The sequence below is a fragment of the Sorex fumeus genome, unplaced genomic scaffold (genome assembly GCF_029834395.1).
Source record: "Sorex fumeus unplaced genomic scaffold, SorFum_2.1 ptg000169l, whole genome shotgun sequence".
Taxonomy (NCBI): domain Eukaryota; kingdom Metazoa; phylum Chordata; class Mammalia; order Eulipotyphla; family Soricidae; genus Sorex; species Sorex fumeus.
This window is the reverse complement of record NW_026606226.1, coordinates 12,287,200-12,314,590: the sequence shown is the minus strand read 5'-3', so window position 1 is coordinate 12,314,590 and position 27,391 is coordinate 12,287,200. Positions and strand designations below refer to the sequence as shown.

The 27,391-nt window shown below is 56.6% G+C and overlaps 1 protein-coding gene across 2 annotated transcripts in view; it reads left to right on the top strand.

The window, feature by feature from the left end:
* Positions 1-24,800, top strand: part of ETS1 (ETS proto-oncogene 1, transcription factor) — a 147,575-nt gene extending 122,775 nt beyond the window's left edge. For both annotated transcript variants that reach the window (XM_056107679.1, XM_056107680.1), the window contains 4 exons: positions 1,287-1,535; positions 6,042-6,302; positions 19,319-19,437; positions 20,458-24,800. In XM_056107679.1, coding sequence (XP_055963654.1) covers positions 1,287-1,535; positions 6,042-6,302; positions 19,319-19,437; positions 20,458-20,673 — 845 coding nt within the window. In that variant the 3' untranslated portion in view covers positions 20,674-24,800. The remainder of the gene's footprint in view (positions 1-1,286; positions 1,536-6,041; positions 6,303-19,318; positions 19,438-20,457) is intronic.
* Positions 24,801-27,391: the final 2,591 nt, after the last annotated feature.

Below are 27,391 nucleotides of genomic sequence, written 5' to 3'. Positions count from 1 at the left end.
TTGGTTTGGGGAACACACCTGGCAGAGCCTGCCAGCTTACTCCTGATTCTGCACTCAGTGCTTCTTCTCAGGGACCACATAGAGTGCCAGAAAATCCAATCTGGCAAGCTCTTTACCTGTTGTACCATTTCCCCAGGCCTGTAAAAAAAAAAAAATTATTTTTCTTTTTCTTTTGGATTTGTTCTTGGGCTCTGGATCACTCCTGAGCTAGGGGGACCCTCTGGGGTACTAGGGATTCAATCTAGAGTTGGCTGCTGGGTGCAAGGTTAGTGCCCTGTCTGCTGTACCACCACTCTGGCCCCTTCACCTCATTTATTCAGCCGCACAGTCCCGCTGCTCTTCCCTTTTTCATAAGGCTTGAGATTAGCCAGAGAGATGAGCCCTTGATTCCCCCTCTTACACCTTTCTGAATCCTGTGCCTTGATACGAGGGTTGGGGGCTCAGAAGTTTGGATCCTGTGCCCTGCTAGGAGATACCTCGCCTGCTGGAGAAGGGGTGAGGAGGGGAGCTAGGCGGGGGCCTGCCTGCTCCCCTAACTTTCAAAGGGTAGTTTCACAGCGTCTCTAGGTGTCTGCGCCTCCCCGGCATGCTTGGGGACCCTGGGGACTCTTTAGGGATACTCAGTATCCTGTGCAGGCCTGAAGGCTCCATCCTCAGGCCCAATGATGCAGTACAGATCCGGGGTGCTGGGGTCCCCTGAACATGGGCGTGGAGCCCGGTGCTCCATACCTAATGCCTGTTCTCCTGCTTTGAGCTCTCTCTCAGGCCCTCATTTTGTTTTCTTCCCCTTTTTCGGCACAGGTTGGGGTCGGGGTGGTGGTTGGGGGCACATCCGGCTGTGCTCAGGGCTTACTTCTAGCTCTGCACTCACAGATCGTTCCTGATGGGCCCCATGAGCCATATGGGATGAGGGGGATCCAACCTGGCTTGGCCACATGCCAGGCAAATGCCCTACCCGCTGTACTATCAATCCGGCCCCAGACCCTCATTTTGCACTCTAAAGATTTTTACTGAAAGTAATGTCAATAGTATGAACGAGGTACCAGACCTTTGCTCTCGCTCAGAGCGTACAGAAAAAGGAGAGATGGGAAAATTTAGTCAGAGAAGGGAAGTACATTATCCAGGACTGTCGGGACCAAGCCCCTTTGAACTGACAGTGAATTCTGTTTGCAGTCTTGGGGCATCTGCCTGCCCCCGGCGCCCCTGGCAGGCCCCAGTGAGTGATGGGTGGCTGCAGTTCCCTGTCTCAGTTTCCGTCTCCCAACTGCTCGCCTCTGTGTCTGCAGGCTATGGTATCGAGCATGCTCAGTGCGTCCCTCCCTCGGAGTTCTCGGAGTCCAGCTTCATCACCGAGTCCTACCAGACACTGCACCCCATCAGCTCTGAGGAGCTCCTGTCCCTCAAGTATGAGAACGACTACCCCTCCGTCATTCTCCGGGACCCTCTGCAGACAGACACCCTCCAGACCGACTACTTCGCCATCAAACAGGAAGTCGTGACCCCTGACAACATGTGCATGGGGCGGACCAGCCGGGGTAGGTCCAGGGCTGCCCGTGCAGCCATTGCTGGCTGTGCTTTCTCGGTTTGGGGGCCACACCCAGCAGTGGTCAGGGCTGGCTTCTGGCTCTGCGCTCAGGGAACCATATAGAGTGCCAGGGATTGGACTGGGGTCGATGTGTGCCAGGCTGGCACCCTGCCAGCCCATCTCATGCAGTTCTGAGTTGCCCAGCATGACCTGCCCTCTGAGGTGTTTGGGTCCTGGTGTTCTTGGACTGCTCAGTGGACCTCATCTTGGCTGCATGTCCACCTTAGCCTGTCCCTAGGGTAAGAACTTTCCATCATGGCATGTCTTCCATGATGACAGAGACCAGAGGTCTGTGAGGGAACGGAATCTGCAGGGAAGCTGATCCCGTTCCTTACTCGGGACCGACACCAGGGGCCTGAGAGCAGTGCTAGTCCTGGCCAGCTTTTAGCTTTCACACGTGCCCCGGGCTGGACTGTGGACCCTGGGCGTAGCACTTGGCTCTTCAGCCTGCTCTCTCCATCCTTCTGTAGCGTTCTTGACCTGGGAAGATGGTTCACCCTTGGTTTATCTGTTCCCTGTTCATATGTGTGGATTTAGATCGAGGACCCAGGAAACACGTATCCAGGGATCTCCAAAGAAAGAGTCCCAAATGGGGGTGACTCATTGCTGACACCATTCGTGGGCAGCGAGGGCATCTTTTACGATGGAGCTGGTGGACTTTAGAATGCAGGAATGGTGACAAGCCACTCTCGGGATTTGCATACTCACTAGGGGACTGAGCCTCAGAGTCCAGCTGTTTTTTTTTTTTTTTTTTTTTTTTTTTTTTTTTTTTTACCATGGAGAAGGTGCAGCGCGTGGGAAGGAATGGTTTATCCAGCCAGGAAGAATGGTCTGATTTCAAAGCATGGAGGTGTGCAGTGGGGCAGGAGGAAGCTGCCCTTTGTGCAGCCTTGGGCTTTGTCCCTGGTTGGTGGGTCTGTGGTAGAGGCCTCTTCTCCCCTCTAGGAGGGAGACCAAGACCCGTGACTTTCCTGGAGGCCTGGGGGCCTTCAACATAGTCACTTTTTTGAGCTTCAGGCTCACACTTCTTCCCAGCAGACCTTGGGAGAAACCCTAGGCCCTCCCTGGGGAAAGCCCTCGGGTCCATCTGAACCTGTACTCCTTCTCTGTACCCCAGGTGCTTGTGTTTCAGCCCAGGGGTTGATGAGTGGGGCCAGTGTTACCTTCCCCTTTCTGACTTGTTGACTTTGGGGGTGCCTGTCTATTTACACATGCACACACGCGTGTATGGGGGTTTCTCCTTTACTCCCAGGCAGATTAAAGCGTGAAGGAGAGCAGCGTCCTTTGTCCTGAGGCTGAGAGGCTGAGGCTCTGTGTTTGGGGCTCGACCCTCTTGGGGCCTCTTGTTTTAAACTTGCGTCTGGCTTTGCATAGGGATGAGGGTCTTTCTCCCCACTTTTCCCGTGGTTCTTGGTTCTGCTCCTCACCACCGCGTCACCCCCCAAATGGAGAGTCCGGGTGTGAGCCCTGACTCAGGCTTCCTCCTGCCTCCATCCCACTAAGCCACGCTTTCCCCCTTGCTGCTGGAGGAAAGGCCCCTTTGATCGGGCTTCCTTATGTGCACGTCTGAGGGGCTGCAGACAAGGGGCTGCTCTGATTGACCCGGGCCCTGCTGGTCTCGGTCTCGATGGAGAGTGAAGCCGGGTGCTTATTGTCGTTCAGAGTAAGCACAGTGTTCGCATCCTGCCTTCCTGTTCACAAAGCGCTGCTATGCCCCGTCCGCTGGACTCTGAGAACGGCCTTTGTGCAGGCGCATCGTGGGCTGCGGCTCTTTGGAGGACTCAGAGCTCTGGGCCGGAGCCGAAGAGAGGGGCCGGGCCGTGCATGGCGGGGTGGCACTCAGAAAAGCTGTGTTAGCGGGCACCTGAGGGGCCAGGTGTCCTGCTGGAGCTGAGTTGGCATCACTGAGTTGGCATCACCAAGTGGGTCTTGTCTGAGTGCATGCAGCCCTTTTCGAGAGGAAAGACCCGTCAGCGGAGTGACTGGGAAATGGAAATGCCATGCCGGCAGGCAGCTGGCCGTCCCCCTCTGTGGCCTCAGGCACAGCCTCGGGCTTATGTTGCCTTGGTGGCCAGAAGGGGGGGGGGGGAATCCCCTGGGAAACTCGGCTGTCCTGTTGGTGGACGGTGTTGTCCAAGCCATGCAAGCTCTGGGACACCAGACACATCAGCTTGAAAATGGCCTTGGGACCTGTGACTTGGTGACTCTGGCATGTTCTTCCTACATAGAGGTTCTCTCTCGTTCTCCCTCTCTCACTCTCTCTCTCGCTCTCACTCTCTCTCTCTCAGGCTTTGGGGTGTCGGTCTCACAGGGAAATGGAGTGACCCCTGAGAATGGGGGGCACTGGGAGGAATGAGCACCATTGTAAGAGCTGCAGATGCTGGCCTGGCTTGTTTGGGAGAGGCCGTGGATGCTGACTGGACAGGTTTCCCTGAGTTGTCTGATGTACATTTTTCAGGGGATGGTTTCTCCCCCGTGTTGAACATCCCTCAGTAATAGCGCATGCGACCTGGTCTGTGTAGGGCCCAGGGCTCAGTGTGCTTCCGGTGTGCCACTTTCCCTGTGAGGGGAGGAGATGGGGCACATCCGTGCCTGCCTTTCTACTGTCAACACTATTAGTGGGGACACGCCTTTCAGGAACTTTCCGGTGGCCAGTGACAGATTTTGGCCATGGAAACAATACCCTACAGGACTGTTTGACCTGGGGGAGTCTTCACTGCTTCAGGTGGGGAAGGTACAGGGCCGTGCTGTTCCCTGGGCTGTGCTGATTTCCGTACCCCTTGATTCTCCTCTACTTTATTTATTTATTTATTTATTTTTGCTTTTTGGGTCACACCCAGTGATGCTCAGGGATTATTCCTGGCTCTGCACTCAGGAATTATTCCTGGCGGTGCTCGGGGGACCATATGGGATGCCGGGGATTGAACCCAGGTCGGCCGCGTGCAAGGCAAACGCCCTACCCGCTGTGCTATCACTCCGACCCCGATTCTCCTCTACTTTAAACCGGGCTCCTGTAAAGTGTCCAGGCGCAGAGCATTTTAAGAAACGCCCTTTCATCTCTTCGATATGTCGTTTTCTTCCTCCTGGTCTTCACCCTCCATCCCTAATCCCACCCTTCCCTCCCCCAGCCTCTCTCTCCCATTGGGGTTTTTGTCCCTGTGGAAACGTGTCCGAGCTTTTATGCAACCACAGCAGCTGTTTATAACCTGGTCTGGGAAATCAATGCACTTGCGTGATCTCGTGGCCAGTGACGAATGTCCAACGTGAGTCAGAGGCTCTGTGATGGCCCGGGCCTGCTCTCTCGACTCTTCCCTCTCCTGCACTTGCCCCAAGATTCCATTACGCCGGATGATTGGACTCGAGATGAGGAAGGGGTGGGTTTCTGTCGAGAAGCAGGACAGGCTGTTGGTTTTGTTCTCCTTAGACCGCCCAGCAAAAGTAGCTCCCGACATCTTTTCTCTGAGAAAGCAGAGAGGCAGAGAGGCATCTGGGAAAAATACAAAACAAAACAAAACGAAACAAAAAAGTAGCACGTGGGTTCCTGGCTCCTGGGCGGTCCTCCCGCATCTCTGAGTCTCATGGTGCTTTCACTTCCAAGGTCCAAAACCCTTCACAGAATTGGACGTTTTTATTCAGTCAGAGTGAGAGAGTTCCAGGGATACGGCACTTGCCTTATACGCGAACCCAGGTTTGATCCCTGGCACCGCATAGGTCTCCCTGAGCCCTGCCAGGACTGATCCCTGACTGCAGGCCCAGGGGTAAGCTCTGAGCACCACACACTCCTCTCTCGCCCAAATCTGACGTTTTTTGGGGGGAGGAAGAGTTAGGGCCACACCCAGTATACACAGGGGCTGTCCCTGACTCTGTGCTCGGGAGTGGCCCCTGGCGGCCTGTGGGGTACTTGGGTGCTAGGGATTTGAACTGGTGCAGGCAGGACACAGGGCAAGTGCCCTCCCCCCTGTGCTATCTCCCCAGCCCACAATGAGAACTGGGGTATCCCTCCCCTCCTCCCCACCCCACCACTGGCTCCCGTTGGGAGTGGGAACTGAGCCTGGCCTGGTCCCACGTGTTCCTCTAAGTGTTGGGTCGGCTTCATCATCCAGAAACCCCGTCCTCCGCGTGTGATCCGCAACTCTCTGCTTTCTGGCTCCGGAATCCTCGAGGCCCCGAACACAGCTGTGTCGGGCCAAGCGCTGGGAAGCAGGCGTCTCTCTCTCTGCACTGCTGCTCTGGGTGCTAGAACCCAGGACCGCGTGGGTCGATGTGTGGGGGAGGGGCCCGGGGAGTGGGGTCCGGAGGGCGGGGCAGGAATGGACCCTCGACCCTCCTCGTCACCCCCCTCTCCCACGCCAGCAGCCTCTCCCTCCTGCGCAGGGACCTGGCGGAGGGTTTGACAGCTGTCTCTCCCGACCCCCCCTCCCGCCTCCTCCTCCCCCCGCCCCGCCCCCGCCTCCAGGTAAGCTCGGGGGCCAGGACTCCTTCGAGAGCATCGAGAGCTACGAAAGCTGCGACCGGCTCACCCAGTCCTGGAGTAGCCAGTCGTCCTTCAGCAGCCTGCAGCGCGTCCCCTCCTACGACAGCTTCGACTCCGAGGACTACCCGGCCGCCCTGCCCAGCCACAAGCCCAAGGGCACCTTCAAGGATTACGTGCGGGACCGCGCCGACCTCAACAAGGACAAGCCGGTCATCCCTGCTGCCGCCCTGGCTGGCTACACAGGTAGGCGCCCCGTTCCCTGCCGCGTGACGGCCAGGCGTCATGCCCAGGTGCCCGGGGCCCCCCGTGGAGGGAGGCCCCCAGAGAGAGGGAGAAGGGCTGGTCGGGGTCTCCGTGGGGCAGAGGCAGGGATGGGGGGATGCAGATGGCTGCTGGCGTTCCTCGTGACAGAGCAGGAGGAAGAGCTGATTGGGGAAGGGAGCCGTCGGACCCCAGTGTTTGGGGCAGCATGGGTCACCTGCCGCACGGAGGGACTTTTCCTAGCCGGGTCCAGGAGGGTCTTTCTGGACGGAAGAGCAGTGAGAGCCGCTCTCCAGGCCCCCCACGAACTGGCCCGTGCTTTAGACTCAGCCGTAACCGAGCCCTGGCGAGGCCCAGCTGTGCTTGGGTACATGTCCTTCTTCACTCAGAGTGGCCGCATCTTGGCCTTGCAGGGACATCTTGGAACTCTCTCCTTTCTCTTGGCTTTATGAGTGGTTTTATTTTTTTCTCCCAATGGGGGGGGAGGTGACCCCTTGATGCTTGGAGAGGGTAGAGAGGAAGGAGAGAGGTGAGAGGTGGGACATGTGGGCTGTGATGGAGAATCTGAGCAGAGAGAGAGGACCAGTGCCGGGGCTAGGGCCTGACCCAGAACCCACCCACTGCAGAACCCGCCGCAGAACACGGGGTGGGGTCTTGGATAGAAAGCGAACCTGATTTCTGTGACTTTCTAGTGTTCTCTTAGCATTCAAAGGCGGCTTAGAGAGGAACTGCCTCAGTTTCTGTATCGTTTTCTCTTGTGGGGTGGAGTAGGGGTGGGACTCAAGGGGGGGACCCTGGCGTGGATGCAGACAGCAGGTGCGTGTGGGTTTCTGGGGCGCCGACCTCAGAAGGGCCCTGGCGCCTTATTCCTGGGTCCAGGGGAGGCTCAGGTGTGTCTGGGAGAACCGACAGGCCCTCGCGAGCACCCGGATGCTTGGAGAACCGGGCTCCTCCTTCCCAGATCAAAAGTGGGGCTTGGCCCGCAGCCCCCCACAGCCCGAAATCATGCCTGGAGGGAGGACGGAGTCTGTGGGTGGGGTCCTGGGCCAGGAAAGGAGCTTCGGGGTCTCTTCCTCCGGGGGCTGCTTCTGGTGGACTCCATGACCTTCACAGCTGTCTCTCTGTCGTGCCTACCCAGCCGGCCGGTGCGTTGCCCGTTGTCCGAAGACCAGTAGGAGCGAGGGGCCGCAGACTGTGTCTCTCCTCAGCAGGAGCGCGGGGTGTGGCGAGTCAACCTGTAGTTCTCGGGGTAAAAGCAGCTGTTCTGAGCAGTCCTCGGCTCCGTGGCCCCAGTGAGTGCCACCTTTCTCCCTCCTGAGGTGGTCATCGCCGTCATCAGGCCTGCCAGCCTCTGTGCTGTGTCCCCGTAACGGTCTCCCGCCCAGCTCAGTGCCAAGGTTCCGGGCATTTTGTGCCGTAGGAAGACAAAGTGATTTGGTTTTGAGTTCTCAAGTCGGGGACCAGGGCTCCAGGAAGCTCCGTGAGCGTTCGCAGTGAAGTTCTGGCCTCACTCTCGAAGAAACAGAAGTTTCTGGAAACCGCGAGGCCTGAGTCCCACATGGGACAGAAACTTCCCGGAAGGGGCATGCGTCTTTGTTCTTTGTGGGTCTCCTCTGGGGGCCGCCCGCGGACCTTGGTCAGGAACGGCCCATCGCCCGGGATTGTTCCAGGGGAAGGGGTGGTGAGAAATCGGCAGACGGAGGGAAAGAAAGCAGCGGGTGCAGGCCACGGACCTGCCGGGAGCTGGGCTTGAACTGCCGGCAGGAGAGTCAGAACCTGAGTTCTCGCATCCCCGGCACCCGCCCCCTCGGGCTTCTGTGACAGCCCGACTCAGAGCCACAGGCGAGTCTGTCCAGCCTCTGCACGCTCACAGCAGTGGCTGCAACCCGGCTCTGTGAGCTACAGGACTGGAAGGAACTGAGATTCCTTGTCAGGTTGTTTCTGGTAGGGCTTGTTCCTCCCCTCTCCTCCTTCCTTCTTCCTTTCCTTCCTTCTCCCTCCCTCCCTCCCTCCCTCCCTCCCTCCCTCCCTCCCTCCCTCCCTCCCTCCCTCCCTCTCTCCGTCCCTTCTTCCCTCCCTCCATCCCTTCCTCCATCCTTCAATCCATCCTTCCCTCCCTCCCTCTCTCCCTCCCTCTCTTCCTCCATCCCTTCCTCCATATTTCAGTCCATCCTTCCCTCCCTCCCTCCCTCCCTCCCTCCCTCCCTCCCTCCCTCTTTCCGTCCCTTCCTCCCTCCCTTCATCCCTTCCTCCCTCCCTCCGTCCCTTCCTCCATCCTTCAATCCATCCTTCCCTTCCTCCCTCCCTCCCTTCCTCCATCCTTCAATCCCTCCCTCCCTCCCTCCCTCCCTCCCTCCCTCCCTCCTTCCTTCCTTCCTTCCTTCCTTCCTCCCCCTCCTTCCCTCCTCCCGTCCACCCTTTCGCAGGCAGTGAGGCACCTGCGCGTGGACCAGGCCACTGTGGGTTGCAGGTCTCAGCGCTGACCTGGTCACTGGAGTAAGCCAGCCCCTTCAGGCACCTCGCCTGCCATTGTCCCCCCTTAGGAGGGGTGGATTCCCACATGCTCTGGGTGAGGGCTGAGCAGAGAGCAGAAGGCCCTGCCCAGCCCGCCCACACAGCTGCTTGGAGGCAGGTGCCCTGTCCCGCCGCCCTGCCCTGCCCATGGGGAGGCAGAGGGCCTCGGAACCCTCTGGAACTTTCTCTGAACCAAGCAGAGAAGTGAATGCCCTCACTGATAGGGCTTGTTCCTCCCCCTCTCCTCCTTCCTTCTTCCTTTCCTTCCTTCTCCCTTCCTTCCTCCCTTCCTCCTCTCGTATCCCCCCTCCCCCCCTCCCTCCCTCCCTCCCTCCCTCCCTCCCTCCCTCCCTCCCTCCCTCCCTCCGTCAGCACAGAGGGACAAGGAAGCTCAGTCCAGCCCTTGCTGCCGTTGTTGCTGAGTGTCTGAGGATGGTGGGGGGGGGGGGGTGGTGCAGGCCGACCGTAGAGCTGGGCGGGTCCAGACCCTGGCTCATCAGATTTGGGGTGCCCACAGCCGCCCTGGGACAAACTGCAGTCCTCAGGGCTGTGATCTGAAGGCCGGCAGGGCTGGGTCAGGCCGCAGGGCAGCCTCTATTCTGGGACCTGGCCAGCACCTCCTGCCCACACTGGCCTCGGCCCCCTGCCCTTGTTCCCTCCCTCTGGGGGGTGGGAGGGGCGCTGTCGTCAGATACCTCCCAGGGCCCGGGGTGGGGCGGGGAGGTGGGTCCCAGGCACTCGAGCTTCGGAGCACCCTTGAAGGAGTCAGCAGGGGAGGGTCTCTGCTTTCCGGCAAACTCTGGTTGTGCTGTAGTTGGGAACGGCACTCAGGAGAGTGGGGCCCGAGGCGGGGTTCAAGACAGTCACAACACTGCTCCCGCCACTCGTGCTTGCCCGGCCCTGTAGCCCCACGCAGGCTGTTTCTCACGCTTGACCATGCAGTGGGCACCCCTGTGCCTTGATCTGGGCAATGCTCACAGATCATGTGTCCCGGGAGTAGGGGAGGGAGCATGCGGGGCACCTGGGACTTTGCAGGGGAGAGAGCGTGCGGGGCACCTGGGAGCAGGGGCAGACTGTGCGGGAATCCTGGGAGCAGGGGAGAGATTGTGCAGGAGCCTGGGACTTTGCAGGCTTCACGGGACAGCTCCATGACCGCATTGTCCATGTGGAAATCCTTGGGGACCTGCGTTTCCAGGTTCTCACGCACATTTTTCCAACAAAGATAAGAAAATCGCATCAACCTTCAAGGGCTCCCATGGCAACTTGTGAAATTAGGTCAAGGTGTGGGGGCCGATAGCGCGACTCGAAGGCCCGCCTGGGAGCTAAGTTAAGACATCAGATGGGACCCTGGCTTCCACCAGAGTCGCACCTTTGTACCTCAAGGTGAACAGCCAGCCGGTGGCTCTGCCGCCCCTGGGATGACTGAGCTGCATCTGCTCTTACTTGGACATGTACTCGGAGTCTTAGAACAGTCGGATGCAAGGGCCCTGAGTTTCCGGTGTGTGTGATCGACCTCAGCAAAGACTCTCCCGGCAATGCAGAAGTCTCTGATTCTTCTCTTCTTTCCAGTGTCAGTGGCGAATCCTACACTTGGTGTTTCCGTGGCAGAGTAGATGCCCCCTTCTAGCTCTGAGGCGTTGGGTTCAATGCCAGCACTGCCCCCAAACATGTGGCCAGTGCTCTCGAGGGCCAAACAGCTCCGCCTTGCCTCTCTGCTCTCACGCCAGCTTCTGAAAGGGTCGTAGCGGGCACCATGACGCATGCTGTGTCTCCTGTCTCCTGGAAGGCAGTGCCGGGTCTGTCCCTGGGGTCTCGCCTGAAACCTTTGGCCACTGTAAAATGAGAATGGCCACCGGTGGTCTCCGGGGCCTGCACTGAGAGGAGGTGGACCCCCGTCACGAATTATCGCTGTGTCTCTATGAGTCGGGCATTCAGAGTTGCTGGCTTGTCCGTCTGTTTTTTGGAACGTCCTTCCAGAGTGTCAGGAATTCCCCAGAAGGGGAGGGGGCGTCTCGGACTTCTGCAGCTGAGCTGGCCTGGTGGCATTCTTGCCGTCCATTCGAGCCTAGTGCTGGGCCCGGCTTTCAGCTGCAGTTGTGACTCGAGCACCGAGGGGCTCTTCCCCCTCTTCCTGAGAGCAGCGAGGCCCAAACTGTTCTCGAACTGCAGTGACAGTGCCGTAGGGTGCTGTGCAGAGGCTGACGAGTTCCCTGAGCTCCTTGAAGATACATTCAGGACTAACTGGAATTCAACTTTTAGACCAAGACATCACTGAAAAAATAAAATAAAGCGAGGGAGCAATTTGAGAGCTGGAGTTCAGCCCTTGGCACCGCGTACCCACTTCTCCATCTCCGCCACACGGCCAGGCACCGCCCCATTAAAAGGCGGCCAGATTCTCTGGTAGGAGGAAGCCCCCCATGCACCCGTGTCCCCCAGACCTTCTCTCTATGCAGCTTGATTTCTGTCCTCTTCCTGTTTCCTGGATGGCTCCGGAGCCTGGTGGGGTGTGTGTGTGTGGCGGGGGAGGTCGGAGAGCCAGCAAGGCTTCACTGCCCCAGCAGGGCCCGAGGCTGCAGGCCCATGCTTGGGCTTTAGGGTTCAGTGACCCCCAAGCTGCTGCCCAGGCATGTTTGTGACAAGAAACCACCTTGCCGGCCTGGCCCGTCCACTCAGCCTGAAACTCGAGCTCCCATGGCGACGTTCCCTGAAATCACAGTCTGGGGGAGAAACTCACTCGGGATTGCAAAAGAACCTCTGTGTGTGCCAGGGCACCTGCAGCGAGCGGGCGCTCTGGGTCTGCACCCAAGTTCCCGATAAGGAAGGGGAGCAGCAGCGGGTCAGCAGGACGAGCCGGGAGGGAGTGTCCGGTGGTGGCCGTGCCTTCCCGGGAGGGCTCTCACCTGGGGCCCTGGCACGCTCCCTGTCTTTCCGGACCCCATCTGTGGGAAAGGGGGAGGTACCCGCCCTGCCTGCACATCCATGGGCGCCCTGAGGGTCTCAAGCCCTGCCAGGCGCTCCTGCACACGGACGAGCTGTAAGAGACCCTCCACCCTGGGCAGGGTCCGGCCGGCCCTCGCCTCACTTCCCTTCACGCTCCTCTTGTTCGGCCCCACCCTTTGGGCTCTAAGAGGAGGTTTCCGTGGAGGAAGGCCCCAGGGCTGCCCTGCTTCTGTCCAGTGCAGGACACGTCCCCGGCTTCTCCTGGGAGAGCCCCGCCGTGGGCGCCTGTCCTGTCCTCCCCCCCCCAACCCCGCCAGGACGGCCTTCCTTGAGCCAGCCAGCATCTGCAGGGTGACTGTGCTCCGGGTGGATCCCCCAGCAATCCCGGCTCCTCCCCACGTGAGGTCATGGCAGGTTACCTGCGGGAGGCCCGCGATGGGCCTTTCGGGGGCTGAGGTGGAAATGGGGGAGCTCATCACACTGAGTGTGTCTCGCCCGTGATACTGATGTGTGGCGAGACCTGGCGGGAAAGCTAAGGTCTTTGCCTCGGTCCTCCTACCCCTGAGAAATGGGCCTGAGCCTCAGTCTTCCTGCCAAAGGAGGAGCCACAGCCCTGTGTCCGAGGAGGGTTTCTGGACAGTGCCCAGAACCAGGCAAGCCAGCTCATGAGGCCTTCTCCGGTGGTCACCAGGACCTGCATTCTGCCCCAGACAGACTGCTGCTCTTTCTGCGATGTTTCCACATTGCTGGAAGTCAGGCGGCGGGGGTGGGGTGGGGTGGGGAGGGGGGAGGGCTGGTGGGGGGCACGATGCATTTTCCATATAGAATCCCAGCCCTGACGGGAATGTCATGCCCACGGGTATTTCCTGTCACAGAGCCCCCAGCCTTCCCGGCATCCTGGCCTGCGTGTGAGGGCCTGCTAACACACTCTGCCTCTGCCTGCACGTTGTAGTGTTACTACTCCTATTCCTCCTCCTCCTCCTCCTCCTCCTCCTCCTTACTACTACTACTACTACTCCTACTCCTACTATTACTCCTACTGCTACTCCTCTTCCTACTACTATTACTACTGCTGCTGCTACTCCTCCAACTATTACTGCTCCTCCTTCTCCTCCTCCTCCTCTTTCTCTACCTTCTCCTCCTCCTCCTCTTCCTCTTCCTCCTCCTCCTCCTCCTCCTACTACTGCTGCTGCTGCTGCTACTACTACTACTACTACTACTACAACTACTACTACTACTACTATTCCTACTCCTTCTGCTGCTACTATTATTATTCTTTAAACTGGCCGCTGGCCATGCGAGGAAGGTGCTGGTGCTCTCACTGCACAGCCTGGAGCAGGGAGTTCGGCACGAGCAGAGTTGAGGCCCTTCCGTGCTGGCCATTCTGCCCTCAGGACTGCCCTGTGCAGGGACCCGCGCCGCCCCCCCCCCCCACTCCCCACCCTCAAAGTCGTGCTGTGTTTGAGTTGGGGTTGTCCGGGAAGCAGATGTTGCAACCAGACTGGGCCAGCGAGAACTGTGAGTGAAGAAGATCTGGGAATCCCTTGGGGCAGAGAGCCCGTGTCCACTCATGTCGGAACTTCTCCGCCTGTCCCTTGCTACCCACACATGGGCATCCTCAGACGTTCCTATTGGTTAGAAAAAGCTCATCATTGGGCCGGCGAGACCAAACAGCAGGCAGGGCTCTGGCCTTCTAGATAGCCCACCCAAGCTCTACCCCCAGCACCCAGAGCCAGGCGTAAGGACTGAGCACTGCCTGGTAGGGTCCAAAAATCAGGAAAGAAGGGAGGGAGGGAGAGAGAGAGGAACACAGAGAGAAACTGAGACAGAGAGAGAGAGAGACAGACAGAGAGAGAGACAGACAGAGAGAGACAGAGAGAGAGAGAGCCTATCTCAAGGTATAATAGAACTCAAGTCACAGAGTCTCAGATCAAGACTGTAGGTGACTCGTGAAAACTGCAGCTCCCAGGAGATGTGGAGAAAAACTTCCTGCCGGAGCCCCTGAATCAGTGTTGTGTGGGGTGAGGGGGGCATGCGAGGGGCCCGTGGATGCATGCATCCGAAGCAGGACAGGTACGGTCAGACTGAGGGAGCTCAGGGCAGCGACTGCTGCATTTACCACCTGGAGGGGCCCCTCTGGTTTTAGCAGAGGGTCCTCTGCTCCCCCAGCCACCAACACTTGTGCCCTGAGCCCAAGCAGGAAGCCCACGAGATCCTTCTTCCCCATAGCCGCCCGGTGCTCAGGCCCCAGGAACCCACTAGTGAGTCTCGCTGACATCGTTGGGGGACCCGTGGGGACAGCCTGGCCCCTGAGCCCTGCGGGGAGCCCAGCTCAGTGTGGACACTGATGTCCACATCGGACAGCTTTCGTTAGATCTGCAGTCTCTGACTTTGGGGGGATCTTGCTAAACTGTTCTGGTTGGTCCCTTCTGGGGGAGGGGGGCGCCTCCCTGGGGAGGGGCTTGGCTGATAAGGGAAAGAGCCTGTATGGGAGGGAACTGAGGGAGGGGGGTCAAGTCTGTCTGTGGCCAGGAGTCCCCAAGCCATAAATGCGGGACGTGCTTTGATGTGCAAATGTCTTCTTGGTGCTAACCTGCTTTGAATGCATGCTAAGATTTCAGTTATCCCAAATGTTTTTTTAAAAAAACTGTTTCAGTGGTTTTCTCTACTGTACTTAACTTTTATTTTTTTTTACATAAAGATGTTTTCTTTCTTCCTTGGGGGGCCTTTCATGTGGGTACTCAGGAGGCCCCACCTCCCGGTGAGCCTTGGTCCTCTTAGCTGGCAGCTCTGCTCAGGACTTTCGGTGCCTGCCGGGATTCGCCTCTGGAGATGGGAAGACCATGCAGTGCCGGGGGTCAGGTCACTTCGTCGCCTGGAAGACACGCGCCTTCACCCCTGCACTATCTCTCTGGTCTCTGCATGTCTTTTTAAAATTTTGTTGTGGGGGGCACACCTGATGGTGTCCAGGGCTTACTCCTGGCTCTGTGCTCAGGGATCACTCCTGGTGGTGCTGGGGGAACCGTCTGGGATGCCAGGGGTCAAACCTGGGTCAGCAAGGCAAGCGCCCTATCCGCTGTACTATCTCTCTGATCCCTATTTTTTAATTTATTATTATTTTTTTTAAGTTTCTAGAAGGGCTTGTGTTTTCCAAGTTGTCATTTGAAAGGTATTTGTCATTCCTGGAGGAATATTGGATTTTATCCAGTGCTTGTGCTATGTGTTTTTTGATTCCTTCTTATGTCCTTCCTTCCTTCCTTGCTTCCTTCCTTCCATTCTTCCTTTGTTTGTCCTTTCTTCCATCTTTCCTTTCTTCCTTCCATCCCTTACTCCCTCCCTCCCTCCCTCTCTCCCTCCCTTCCAACCTCCTTCTTTCCTTCCTCCCTCCCTCCCTTCCAACCTCCTTCTTTCCTTCCTCCCTCCCTCCCTCCCTCCCTCCCTCCCTCCCTCCCTCCCTTCCTTCCTTCCTTCCTTCCATTCTTCCTTTGTTTGTCCTTTCTTCCATCTTTCCTTTCTTCCTTCCATCCCTTACTCCCTCCCTCCCTCCCTCCCTCCCTTCCAACCTCCTTCTTTCCTCCCTCCCTCCCTCCCTTCCTTCCTTCCTTCCTTCCTTCCTTCCTTCCTTCCTTCTATTCTTCCTTTGTTTGTCCTTTCTTCCATCTTTCCTTTCTTCCTTCCATCCCTTACTCCCTCCCTCCCTCCCTCCCTCCCTCCCTTCCAACCTCCTTCTTTCCTTCCTCCCTCCCTCCCTCCCTCCCTTCCTTCCTTCCTTCCTTCCTTCCTTCCTTCCTTCCTTCCTTCCATTCTTCCTTTGTTCGTCCTTTCTTCCATATTTCCTTTCTTCCTTCCATCCCTTGCTCCCTCCCTCCCGCCCTCCCTTCCAACCTTCTTCCTTCCTTCCTTCCTTCCTTCCTTCCTTCCATTCTTCCTTTGTTCGTCCTTTCTTCCATCTTTCCTTTCTTCCTTCCATCCATCCCTCCCTCCCTCCCTCCCTCCCTCCCTCCCTCCCTCCCTCCCTCCCTTCCAACCTCCTTCTTTCCTTCCTTCCTCCCTCCCTCCCTCCCTTCCTTCCTTCCTTCCTTCCTTCCTTCCTTCCTTCCTTCCTTCCTTCCTTCCATTCTTCCTTTGTTCGTCCTTTCTTCCATCTTTCCTTTCTTCCTTTGTCCTTCCTTCCATCTTTCCCTCCCTCCCTCCCTCCCTCCTTCCTTTCCCTCCCTCCCTCCCTCCCATCCTCGCTCCCTCCCTCCATCCATCCTTTCCCTCCCTCCCTCCCTCCCTCCCTCCCTCCTGTTGTTACCTTTCATGCAACACATGTTTAGCCTGGTGGTTTCATGCACACACCCTGCCCCAATGCTGGGAGCTGGGACAGCTGCTTTCGTTTCCCAGGTGTGAGACAGACACAAGAGGGCCTGTGAACTGCGAGGTCCATCCATGGCACAGGGAAGCTTGGGTTGGAAGGCTGGGCCCTGGGTTCCTCCCACTGGGGTTTCCCATTGTTTCTGTGTTTGTTCTGAGAAGTCAGGAATCGGGAGTCGGTGCGTGAGGTGGGTCCACAGGAGAAGCATCGTCTGCGGCGTTCCTCTTACTTGACGTGGGCCCTTCCTGCCGTCTGTTCACACCAGGCCTTGGCGTATAGAACTAGGCTAGAGAGAGGAGCCTCTCCAATGAGTAAATCCATCCCCAGGCGACTGGAGGAGTGCTTGGGTTTTAATTTTCCCTTGGGTGGAGGGACATGGGGTGCGTGTTGATGAAGTATAACCTGAGAGTCCCACACCGTTTGGTCCCAAATGTAGTTTAACAGGTGCTGTTTGGGCAGCGTTTAAGTGCCACTGTGCTACCTATGGTCCAAGGAGTGTTCCGTAGGGGCGTCAAGGCCAGGCCACATGGGTGTTAGGATCCTGAGCTATGCGCCCGGAGGCCGGCAGACCTTCAGCCACAGACAGTGTTTTGATCGTTGCTGTTGTGGGTGAATCTTCTTCTGATCTTTGGGCGGTGGAAGTGGGCACCAAGATCTCTGCTCTGGGAGCCTCTATTTTAAGCATGCAAGAAGCAGACAGAGCACAGAGCGGGCGTGGGGGGTCACCTGGGCCCTGGCCAGCTCTGCCCCCATCTCCCGGGCAGTTAGTTTGGGTGAAACTAACGAGAGCAGATTGACCCCAAACGCCATCACGTCCTTCTGTGTCCATGCCACCTGAGCCTGCTCGCCCTGCCCTGGGCACAGGTGATGGGGCCGGAACACACCCTAGAGCTGGGAAGGAGGAAGGGGGAACGCAGCCAGCTGGCAGGGCATGTGGGAGGCCCTCACCACTCGCTCCACACACACCAATCTTCTCGGGAGTCTTTCTGAACGCTAGCCCTGGCGCCACCACTTTCTAGCTATTTCAGTCGCTCATTTCTTGACCTCAAAGTCAGGAGGGGATTTCGTTCATGTCTTTTATGGAGAAAGATGTGGGGTTCCGGTTCCTCCGGAGGCCTTGGGTATTCCAAAAGTACCCGGATAAGCAGGGAGGGACTGGAAGCATCAGATTGGCAGCCTTGGACTGTTGTTTTGGGGCCACATCCGGTGATGCTCAGGGCTTACTCCTGGCTCTGCACTCAGGGATCACTTGGGACGGTGCTCATGGTACCCTACGGGATGCCAGGGATCGAACTTGGGCCAGCCATGTGCAAGGCAAGCGCCTTCCCCATTGCACTATTGCTCCGGCCCCAGCCTTGGGCTTCTGAAGCTCCTTGCAGGTGGGAACTTTCTGGCTAGGTCGGCTCTGCCACCTCGGGTGAGCCGGGTGCCCACCTGGACTTTCTGTTCTGAGGTTTGTCCTGATTAGGCTCTTCAAACCTGGATGGTCCATACTGGACTCGGGGAGTTTTCCTGCGACCCAGGAGTTGGGGCGGGCAGAGCGGGCCAAGGAAATTCCTCGTTTCTGCTGCAGCTGTGGAGGGTGGAGTGGGCCGCGCCCAGGGGCGTGTGGAGGCTGATGGTTGGGTGTGAGTGGGGGGCAGGGGAGACGTCCTTCGGACAGGGACCCCTCTGTTGCGGGCGCAGAACTTGTGAGTGCAGAGACATACTTTCCCAGTGAGGCCATCGGATTCCTGCCGCCTGACACTCGGGGGCAGCGTGGTGAAGAGCTCTGTTGATGCCGGGGGGTGCCCAGACAGGGAGGCCATTGTGAGTCATACGCAGTGGGGGCACTCCCTCTTCCCAGGGCCGGCACTATTCTTAGAGTCATTCTCTGCTTCCCGGGGCAGAGGTCACTGGACCACAAGCCAGTAGGGCGAGTGGAGGGGCTGGGACCCGGGGTGCAGGGGGACCAGAGCCAGAGCCTGGGGAGTGGGGAGGGTCTGTGGGGTGCCGGCCTGAGCATGCCAGCTGACCCCGCTAAGCCACGCAGGACCCCCTCCCCCTCAGAGAGTCGCTAGGAGTGAGTCTAGTCCTCCTGTGAGCGCATCTGAGGCTTGATTCTGCATCCGAATCTGCTGGCTGCTGACTGGCCTGTGTGCCCACCCAGGTGGCCCTGAGCCTGTGCATCCCCAGGTTGGGATGCTGGACCTTTCCGCAGCCGCACTTTCATTCTGCTCCCTGAGAGAGAAGCTTCCTGCATGATGCTCTGAAAGTTCTGCTGTGCTCCAGTGGGGGGGGTTGGGGGCAGGGGAGGAGTGGATACACACCATGTTTTCTGGTGAGCATGAGGGGTGCCCAACTGATACCTGCATCTACCACTTAGAAGTTTTCTGAGACTTTTCTGGGGTACGGGGCAGACGTGTTGACCGCAGAGACCGTTGAACCGCTATTTCTCTGAGTGCACCCCTACTTAGACAGGAACCCCGGTCTCTCGGCTACTTCTGAGCAGCACGTGCTCCCCAGGACACTTGCACAGCACAGACGTCCTCGTGGAAGATGAACCGACTGAGGGACTGTGTGGGGCCTTACAGGCAGCACTGATGGCTGAGTGCAGAGGGATGGCGAGGGGGGAGGAGAAGAGGGGTGTGAGGTTCCACCAGTGCGGGAGGAGGGGGGAGGTAAGACTTCACCTAGCGGGGGTACCAGGCAGAATCTCAGCCTCTCCCCAGAAGGTCTCCTGAATGCCTGCTGACTCATCACCCAGTGGCTTGCTTCCAGAATAGAGCTGGGGGGATCTGGGGTCACAGGAGCCTCTGAGCCCCATTGGCTGGACAGTGACCTTAGTCATTTGCAAGCCCAGCTACCCCCAGGGGGAGTGCAGTGACCTCCTGGGAGAGTTAGTGCTGGGGGGGGGGGGGACAGTCCCTCTTGACTTCTTCCCTACCCTTTGTTTTTGGCGTCACCCAGGACCATGCAGCCTGGGTACCTCAGTGGTTCAGCGGAGTCGAGAACAATTTTCTCACCACCAGCACTGGTCATCCTTATAAATACTCTCCTTCTCCGCGTCTGGGCTTGGGCCCCTGGTCCCGTCCCCAGACTGGACGGCTTCTCCTTGCTCGTGGGGCCGAGGAGGGCTGGGTGCTGTCGGGGGTCGGTGGTGTGCCAGCCGAGCCCTGTGTCACTGGGGCTCGCCTCCTGTTTGCAGGTAGCGGCCCCATCCAGCTGTGGCAGTTCCTTCTGGAGTTACTCACTGACAAGTCCTGCCAGTCCTTCATCAGCTGGACGGGAGACGGCTGGGAATTCAAGCTCTCCGACCCGGATGAGGTGAGGGCCGCGCGGACACTCCAGGCTCAGACTGAGAGGGAGTTCTGGGAAGGAAAGGGGAGGAGAGGGTGTTGGGGACCCCTCTGGCACCCCGTGAGGAGAACCTGTGAGCCTCAGACCACAGTTTGGAAGCAGAGAAGTGACCTCTGTCTGCCAGTAGTCATGGCTGGGTGCCCCGAGAGTGTCTAGCCCAGAGGTCCAGAAATAAAGGTCTGCCCCTTTATTTTTATTTGTTTGGGGGCCACGCCTGGCGGTGCTCTGAGTTCAGGAATCAGTCCTGGTGGGCCTTGAGGAACCACACAGCATACCAGGGATCCAGCCCTGGTCAGTTGCATGCAAGGCATGAGCCAGTCCCACTTTTGCTGCGGCCTGCTGGAGGCCCCGGCACCGCTAGGATGTCCCAAGGGCCCCCAGAACACAGGACCTGAGTGAGTGAACCATATCCTCAGGCATCATCCCAGTCTGGTTGGCCGAGAGTCACGGGCAGGGGCCCCCAGGCCTCCTGAGAATTGCTTGGGAGATCTAAAACACACACCATGGAAAAAATTCCGAAACTTCAGGTTTCTGTGCATGCTGTAGTGTGCACCCCTAACCACTGCCCAGTGGCCCCCCAATACCCAATTCCAATCAAGACCAGCAATCCAGGGAGACGCCTCCTTTTCCTGCTCTCATGGTGTTAGGAATTACTCCTGGCGGTGCTGGGGTAGCATATGGGATGTTAGGGATTGAACACAGGTCAGCCGGTGCAAGGCAGATGCCCTCCCGGCTGTACTACATTGCTCTGACCCTGCCAGTCTCAGTCTTGAACTCCAGATCTGCGGTGATTCCAGTTCATTTCATGGCCCTCGCTGGCCAGCCCATGGACAGGGACACCCAGAGAGGCATCTCTGAGAAGTCAGATACCTGGCCGCCCCAAATCTCAGAGCACCCCCAAATCTCCCACCACCACCACCACCACCCCCTAAATACGGGCTGGTGATTAATGCCTCTTCTTCTTCTTATTTTTTTGGCCAATTCCAGGTGGCTCGGAGATGGGGGAAAAGGAAAAACAAACCCAAGATGAATTACGAGAAGCTGAGCCGTGGCCTACGCTACTATTACGACAAGAACATCATCCACAAGACGGCAGGGAAACGCTACGTGTACCGCTTCGTGTGTGATCTGCAGAGCCTGCTGGGCTACACCCCCGAGGAACTGCATGCCATGCTGGACGTCAAACCCGACACTGACGAGTGACGGCGGCCCGGGCCACGGGCACACTCTGCTGAGACATTCCCAAGCACAACCACGCTGGTTGGACTCTGAATTTCCCATTGTTCTTCTATTTTTAATTTTCCAGAACTCGTTTTTTACATTCGTGGGGTGGGTGGGAAAGCTAGGTGAGCTGCAGCTGTAACCGATTGTCCGAAGTTGTCAAAGGAGAACCAGGATGTTTGGGGTGGGGGGGACACGAGAAATTCTTGAGCAGATTATTTTCAGGAGAAGGCGAAGCGTTTTCAGAGAAGCCTACTTAAGAATCCCGCGAGAGAGACAGAGAAGGGGAGAGATGAGAGAGAGGAAGAGAGACCAGTGGCCTGATCTTTTTTAAAAACAAAAAAACCATTCACAAAAGAAAAAATATATATCTTGAGTTATGGACCTGGTGGCAAAAGGAATTGATATGTCAGAAGTCATTAACCCCAGGGAAAGGCTGTTCATTTGATTGATGCTTTTTAGATCTGGGGTGAGGGGGATCCGATAGAGAGATGAGGGCGAAACTTTTTTTTTTTGAGGGGGGGAGCACTGAGAACCAAGAACTATTTCACCTTTTACTCTACTTTCAAAACCAATATGGACTTCAGTGGCGGAGGGGTCCAGGCTGTTTTTGTGTTAAGATTTATTTTATTAAATTTTGTGCCAGTATTTTTCTTTTTCCTTAAACATCGTCTTAAGCTCCGAGGTGGTCTCAGTTCGGCGGTTATCACGCAGGCCTGTCTTTAGTTTGCTGACTGAGGCGTCTGTCACAGCGAAAGGAAACTGTTTATATAGACCCCACTGGAAAGCACCGTCCCTGTGATCTGGGACCCCAAATTCACGGGACTTAGCTAGGAAGGACAAAATCATGCCCATTTGGGGACCAGGGAACTCTTGTTTGTATCTGTCACTTTAAGAAAGAGATTCTCCCTCTCCTTCTCCCTTTTCTCCTTTGTGTCCTGTGGATCCTTGGGGCTGGGACAATGAGCTAAGAAGCATTAAGTCTGGAAACTGAATCTGATGTGCAGCCTTGGTTCAGAATGTTGCGCTGTCATCCAGGAGAGGAGGTCAGAGGAGGCAGAGTGACTGGACGCTGTCTTGCTCCTCTCCCTGCCACACAGACTTGGGTGGTTGTGACTCCTGGTTGTGACTGGGGATCTGGAGACCAAGCCGGGTGCGTGGGCATTACCGCTCAGGTCTTAAGACAGACGTTCCGAATGTGTGTCCTTGCAGACTCAGACCCGCTTCCTCCTCCCCCCTGACTTTGCTCTGGGACAGCTTTCTCCCACTCTGGTTATGCAGGTGCGAGGAGGCGGCAGCCTCTCCTGGGTGAGGCAAGGACTTCTGTGTACTGACCTGGTGGGTGTCTGCTAAAGCCAGCTGGCTGTGCTGGGGCTGGGGAGGGCTGGCATTGAAGGGCACATGGGCAGCAAACGTGGCCTTGCTGGCCCTGGAGGAAAGGCGCGTCTTTCCTTTGAAGAATGTAAACTTGTGCATTGGGTGGGATGCCTGAGCGGACTGCGGAGAGTTTGGATGCCTTCGAGGGGTCCCTGTTGTCTTGCCCTGGGGAGAGTGAAGGTTGGTGAGGGCAGAAGGCAGGAATGAGTGTAAGGCAAAGGAGAAGCAGGGAAGGGAGCGTGAGTGAAGGAGTAAGTTGGTCCAGGAGATTGGACTGTTCCCGGTCTCCCTCTCCCTGGAGTTGCCATAAAGTCAGGGTGGTCAGTGCCTCCCTCTTTCTCCTGGCTATGACCGGGGATCTGGAGACCAAGAGCTAACGCCAGGACAAGTGCCTAAGGCAGCCAGGGACCGCCCCTATGGATGGCAGAAGGGAGCTGCGTGCACAGGGCTGGACTTTTGGCGCTCTTGCGGGGTCACACGGTGGGCTGCCCACCTCTTTCTTGGCACACCTTTTGGAAAGGGGAGCGCTTCCTCAGGACCCATCTGCCAGACCTCCCTCACCGGGAGCCTCCGCTATGGACAGACACATGGAAGCGTCCCCTTGGAAAGCCCAGAGCCCAGCTGTGCGTTGGCTGCTCTTTGGTGCAGGTGCCTTAATGAAGCTTTAAACATGTCAGGAGCTGCTCAGGGAGGGGTAGGCAGAGCTGTGGGGACGCCGTGGTTTTCTCTTAGCTCTTGTGATCTTTGTTGGGCACTGACAACGGAGCCTGTGTGCGTGTGTGTCTGTGTGCATGCATGCCCGAGTGCGTGCGTGCGTGCCTGTGTACACGTGTGCCTGAGTGTGTATGTGCATGCTTGGGTGTGTGTGCTTGCCTGTGTGCCTACTTGTGTGTGTGTGCCCATGTGCATGTGTGCCTGCCTACGTGCATGCCTGTGTGGGTACGTGCCTGGGTGTGTGCAAGCCTTTTGCCTGTGTGCGTGTCTGTATGTGTGTGTGGCTGTGTACCTACCTTTGTGTGCATGCCTGCATGAATGCCTGTGACCTATGTGTGTGCATGTATGTGTGTGTTTGTGTGCGTGTGTGTGTGCCTGTGTGCCTACATGCATGTCTGCGTGTGTGCCTGCATGTGTGTGTGCGCCTGCATGTGTGTGTGCATGCCTTCATGCATGCCTGTGACCTATGTGTGTGCATGTATGCGTGTGTTTGCGCGTGTGTGTGCCTGTGTGCCTACATGCATGCCTGCGTGTGTATGTGCATGCCTTCATGCCTGCCTGTGACCTACGTGTGTGCATGTATGTGTCTTTATGTGCATGTGTGTGTGCCTGCGTGCATGTGTCCCTATGTATATGCGTGTGTGCATGCCTTCATGCATGCCTGTGGCCTACGTGTATGCATGTGTGTGTGCGTGTGTGCATGTGCGCATGCGTGTGTATGTGTGGGAGCATCCCCAGGTGAGCAGCACCACCGCCGACTTTGGTCCTGAGTTTGCGGGGTCCGCCAGGCCTTTTAGCCTGTCAGTGGTGGGGAGGGCAGAGCCACACCTGAACTCCCTCCCTCAGCTCCTCAACCTCTTGCCACGATGGACGCTGGAAACTCCCCCGGAGGGGCGAGTCCATCTCTCCCCTGCCTCCCTCCCAGCAGAAACTCCTCGAGCAAGTGCCTCCGCTGGCCCCGCAGCCCGGAGCTTGCCCAGATGCCTTTCTCCCTAAGCCCTTGTCTTCTGGACCGTGCGGGGAGGGTCTGAATGAAGACAGCTTTGTCCGTTTAGCCAGACGTTTCGCTTCTCTCCCCACTCCCCTTCCATCCGAAGGCCAGAGACCCTCCCAGGAAAAGTGGTGGGGGTGTATACACTGGAAATGTAGCCCAACTGTTGCATTCGTGCTTTTCAAAAACACACCTTAGCTTCACAGGAAGGATGGGGCGACCGACCGGGTGGAGTTGGGGGAGACCCTGATTTTCTTGAGCGGCCCACACCCGGGGTGAGAGGCAGAGTTGCTGGGGTTTAATTTTTCTGCGCGGGGGAGGGACTTCCCAAGAGAGAGCCCCAGATTTGTGACTATGGGGTTTGGAGGGAGCCTTCAAAGACAGGACTTGCCTTTTCTCACTTTGGAGACGAACACTCTGGAGTTTTAGAGCATTAATCTGACCTTGGTGGAAAATCACGCCTCTTTTAGCCATGCTGCGCATGCTACTTTCTTTGTTGGGGTCTATATAAATGTGTCAAACTCTTCTCTACATTCCAAAGACGTTTCAAGGAACCCGAGATATATGTATGCTGATACATATATAAAATATATATTAAAAGAATTATCTCTATCAGGAATACTGCCTCAGTTATTGAACTTTTTTTTTTTTAAGAATACTTTTGTTTTTTTTTTTAAAGCTGAGAAGTACAGGGGTGAAAAAGATGTTATATTGTGTTTGACTATTTTCCAACTTGTATTTTCACATAATTTATATTTTTTAAAAAGCGGAAAATTTAAAAGCAAGATAAAAAAAAGCAGGTGCTTTTTAAAAATCAGAACTGAGGTAGCTTAGAGATGTAGCAACATTAAGTTGTCTATGTGTTGTTTTTTTTTTTAATGCAGAAAAATTTTCTTATGGGGGAGTTTTTTGTTTGTTTTAGTAGCTGATGCTGGCACATCGTTTTGCTGGAGAGTTTTTTATATACTGTAGCCTGATTTCATATTGTATTTTAAACTGTGTGAGATTAAAAGCAAAAGAAATTCATTCATAATGATGTGGGTTTGACTCGATTCTTTCCTGCCTGGGTCTTGGCATACGGACATTGTCCATCCAGTGGTAACCAATCCCCAAACAAACACACACTTGGGGTCTGACCCATTTTGGATCAAAGTCTCCCAAAACAGTGATTCCCCCACAAGGGGAACTGAGCATCCCCACCCGAGACAAGAGACTCATCCTTGCAGAAATGCCCTCCGCTGTCTCCTGTTGGTTCCTGGCTGAGACAGTACAGTGGGTAGGGTGCTTGTCTTGCCCATCACAGGCCTGGGTTTGGTCCCCACTACCACCTGTAGCCCCCTGAGCCCTCCGGGAGCGATCCCAGAGCACAGAGCCAGGATTAAGTCCTGAGCATAGCTGGGTGTGACCCCAAAACAAACCAAAACTATCTAGGTGACCACACAATAGATGAAAGGTGAGCGGCAGGAGTTCCCTTTCCTGGTGCAAACACAGACCATCGTGGGGTGCTGGGCAGGAAGGAGCATGCCTCTTGGCTTCTGAGCTCTTGTATTTCCCCCAGCTCTGGCCTGTGTCGATCCGGGCCCAACACAGTCCCCCGGGCTCTACCTCCCCACCCTCTTTGGACCCTCAGTTCTGCATTGTCACTGAACATCAACATCGGGGCTGGTGAGCTTTGTAGGATTCTCCTCCTTCCCCAACAGCCTCAGTCATCAATAAACCCTATTGATATTTCCCTTCGGGGAAGCACCCAGAGACACGGGTGCTTTCCTCTGTTTGGGCCACGGAAGGTGGATGTTTTTCATTAACACCCGTTTTTGCAATCTGAATCGCAGCTCGCAGCTGGAGAGGGAATTTTTGCTGAATTGTTCACAAAGAAAGGTCTGTTTTTGGAAAAATCTCCTGCTTGGGACCTGGAACTTGAGGTTTGCTGAGTGCACAGTAAACACCAATAGTGGGGTCTAGTGGGCAGGGAGCTGGACTGGCCATGGGGCGGGTCTGGGGGCCGGCTACCCGGCTCGACCACAGCCCTCACCGGGAGGCTCCCTGGGAAGGCCACTTGAGGTCTGTCTCATTTTCAGTCCTCAGCTGCAGACCTGGGCAAAGCCGTGACTCCCGAGCCAACCTGAGGCCACATCTGAGTGCGGTTCCTGCTGGAGTGGCAGGCGGGCGAGTGTAGGTTTCTGCCTGGGTGGAGGATTTGGTCAGAGAGTTTTTCTGCCGAGCTGCCAAGTGGCTGCTCTTTCCCCCTGAGTATCAGGTTTAATGCTGACCAGGTTAAAAAGGCACCAGATCAGCCCGAATTAAAGCAGCTTTGCCCTCCATCTCCCTGAGCAGGAACCTGTGTTTATCTGGGCAGCTCTGGGACAGCATGGCTTTGGGGACCTTCCTCGGACACAGCCACTCCAGGGTTTGCTACATCTCCCCAAACGGTGGTGGGATTTGGGGCCATGGGAAAGGGGGAAGGCTAGGAGGAGACACAGTGGAGAGATTTGTGCGAAAGAATCTGTCGGCCAAGAATCCTGAGCCTAGGGCCAGAGGGGTGGTGTGAGATGTGAGAAACCTGCTTTGCGTGTGTGAAGCACGACCCCCTCCCGCCCCAGCACACACACACACACACACACACACACACACACACACACACATACACACCCGGCCCCACAATGAAAACAGCAGCAGCAGCAGCAGCAACAACAAATCCAAGGCCAGCAGGCTGTGGGGGGATTGTGGGAAAGGCCGTTGGCCAAAGGTAATCTGGTTTCCCGCTGGAACAACACTTGATCTTACTCTCAAGGGCCCCAAAGAACCCGAGATGCTGAGTTTTAGATCAAAACATGCCAGAATTTGGTGATAGGAAAGGTAGGGCAGGATTTTGGCCACACCCAGAGTTGCCTTTCTCGTTGGACATCCGGTTCAATCAAGACATTGTTTTTTATTTGATTTTTTTTTTGGGGGGAGGTGTTGGGGGTCCTACCTGAGGGTGCTGGAGGTAGAGGCAGCATTCCTGGCCCTGTGATCAGGAGTGACCTGTGTTAGCACTCGGGAACAGATGTGGTCTGGTAGCAAACTGTAGTAGCCTGCAGGCAAGACAAACACCTTCATCCCTGTACCGGGTCATTTTGTAAAACTGATGCATGAGCTGCACTTCAGGTAAATGGAGGCAGGCCAGCTAGCTCAGAGAATTGGTGAGTCGCTGCTTTGCCTGCTAATGGGTCTGGGCTGGATCCCAGGCATGGTCCCTTGAGCAGTGAGCCAGCTTTCAGCCCTGGGCACCACCTTCATGGACCCAAAGCTAAAATAAATAAATGAATTGATTCAAACAAGGCAGACCAGATTCATGAGACACCCCACTGGGACTGGATGTGGGTGACTCTGGGTCTTGGCAACCCCGACTGGGGTTCCAGGCCAGGGGGATGTGGACGGGGCACAGGTCGGGGACCCGCATTCCTTTTCCCGTGTTCCTTTTTGCCAATCAGTGCGTGACCCTGAGTGTAAGCTGCCATTGGAGAAGAGCATGACTCTTTGCAAAGGGCCCCCATAGACCTGCTTGGGCCAAGTCCCCCCAGCTTTGAGGGGAGCTGACACTCACTCTGCAGCTCCAGGCACATGGCACCATCTCTC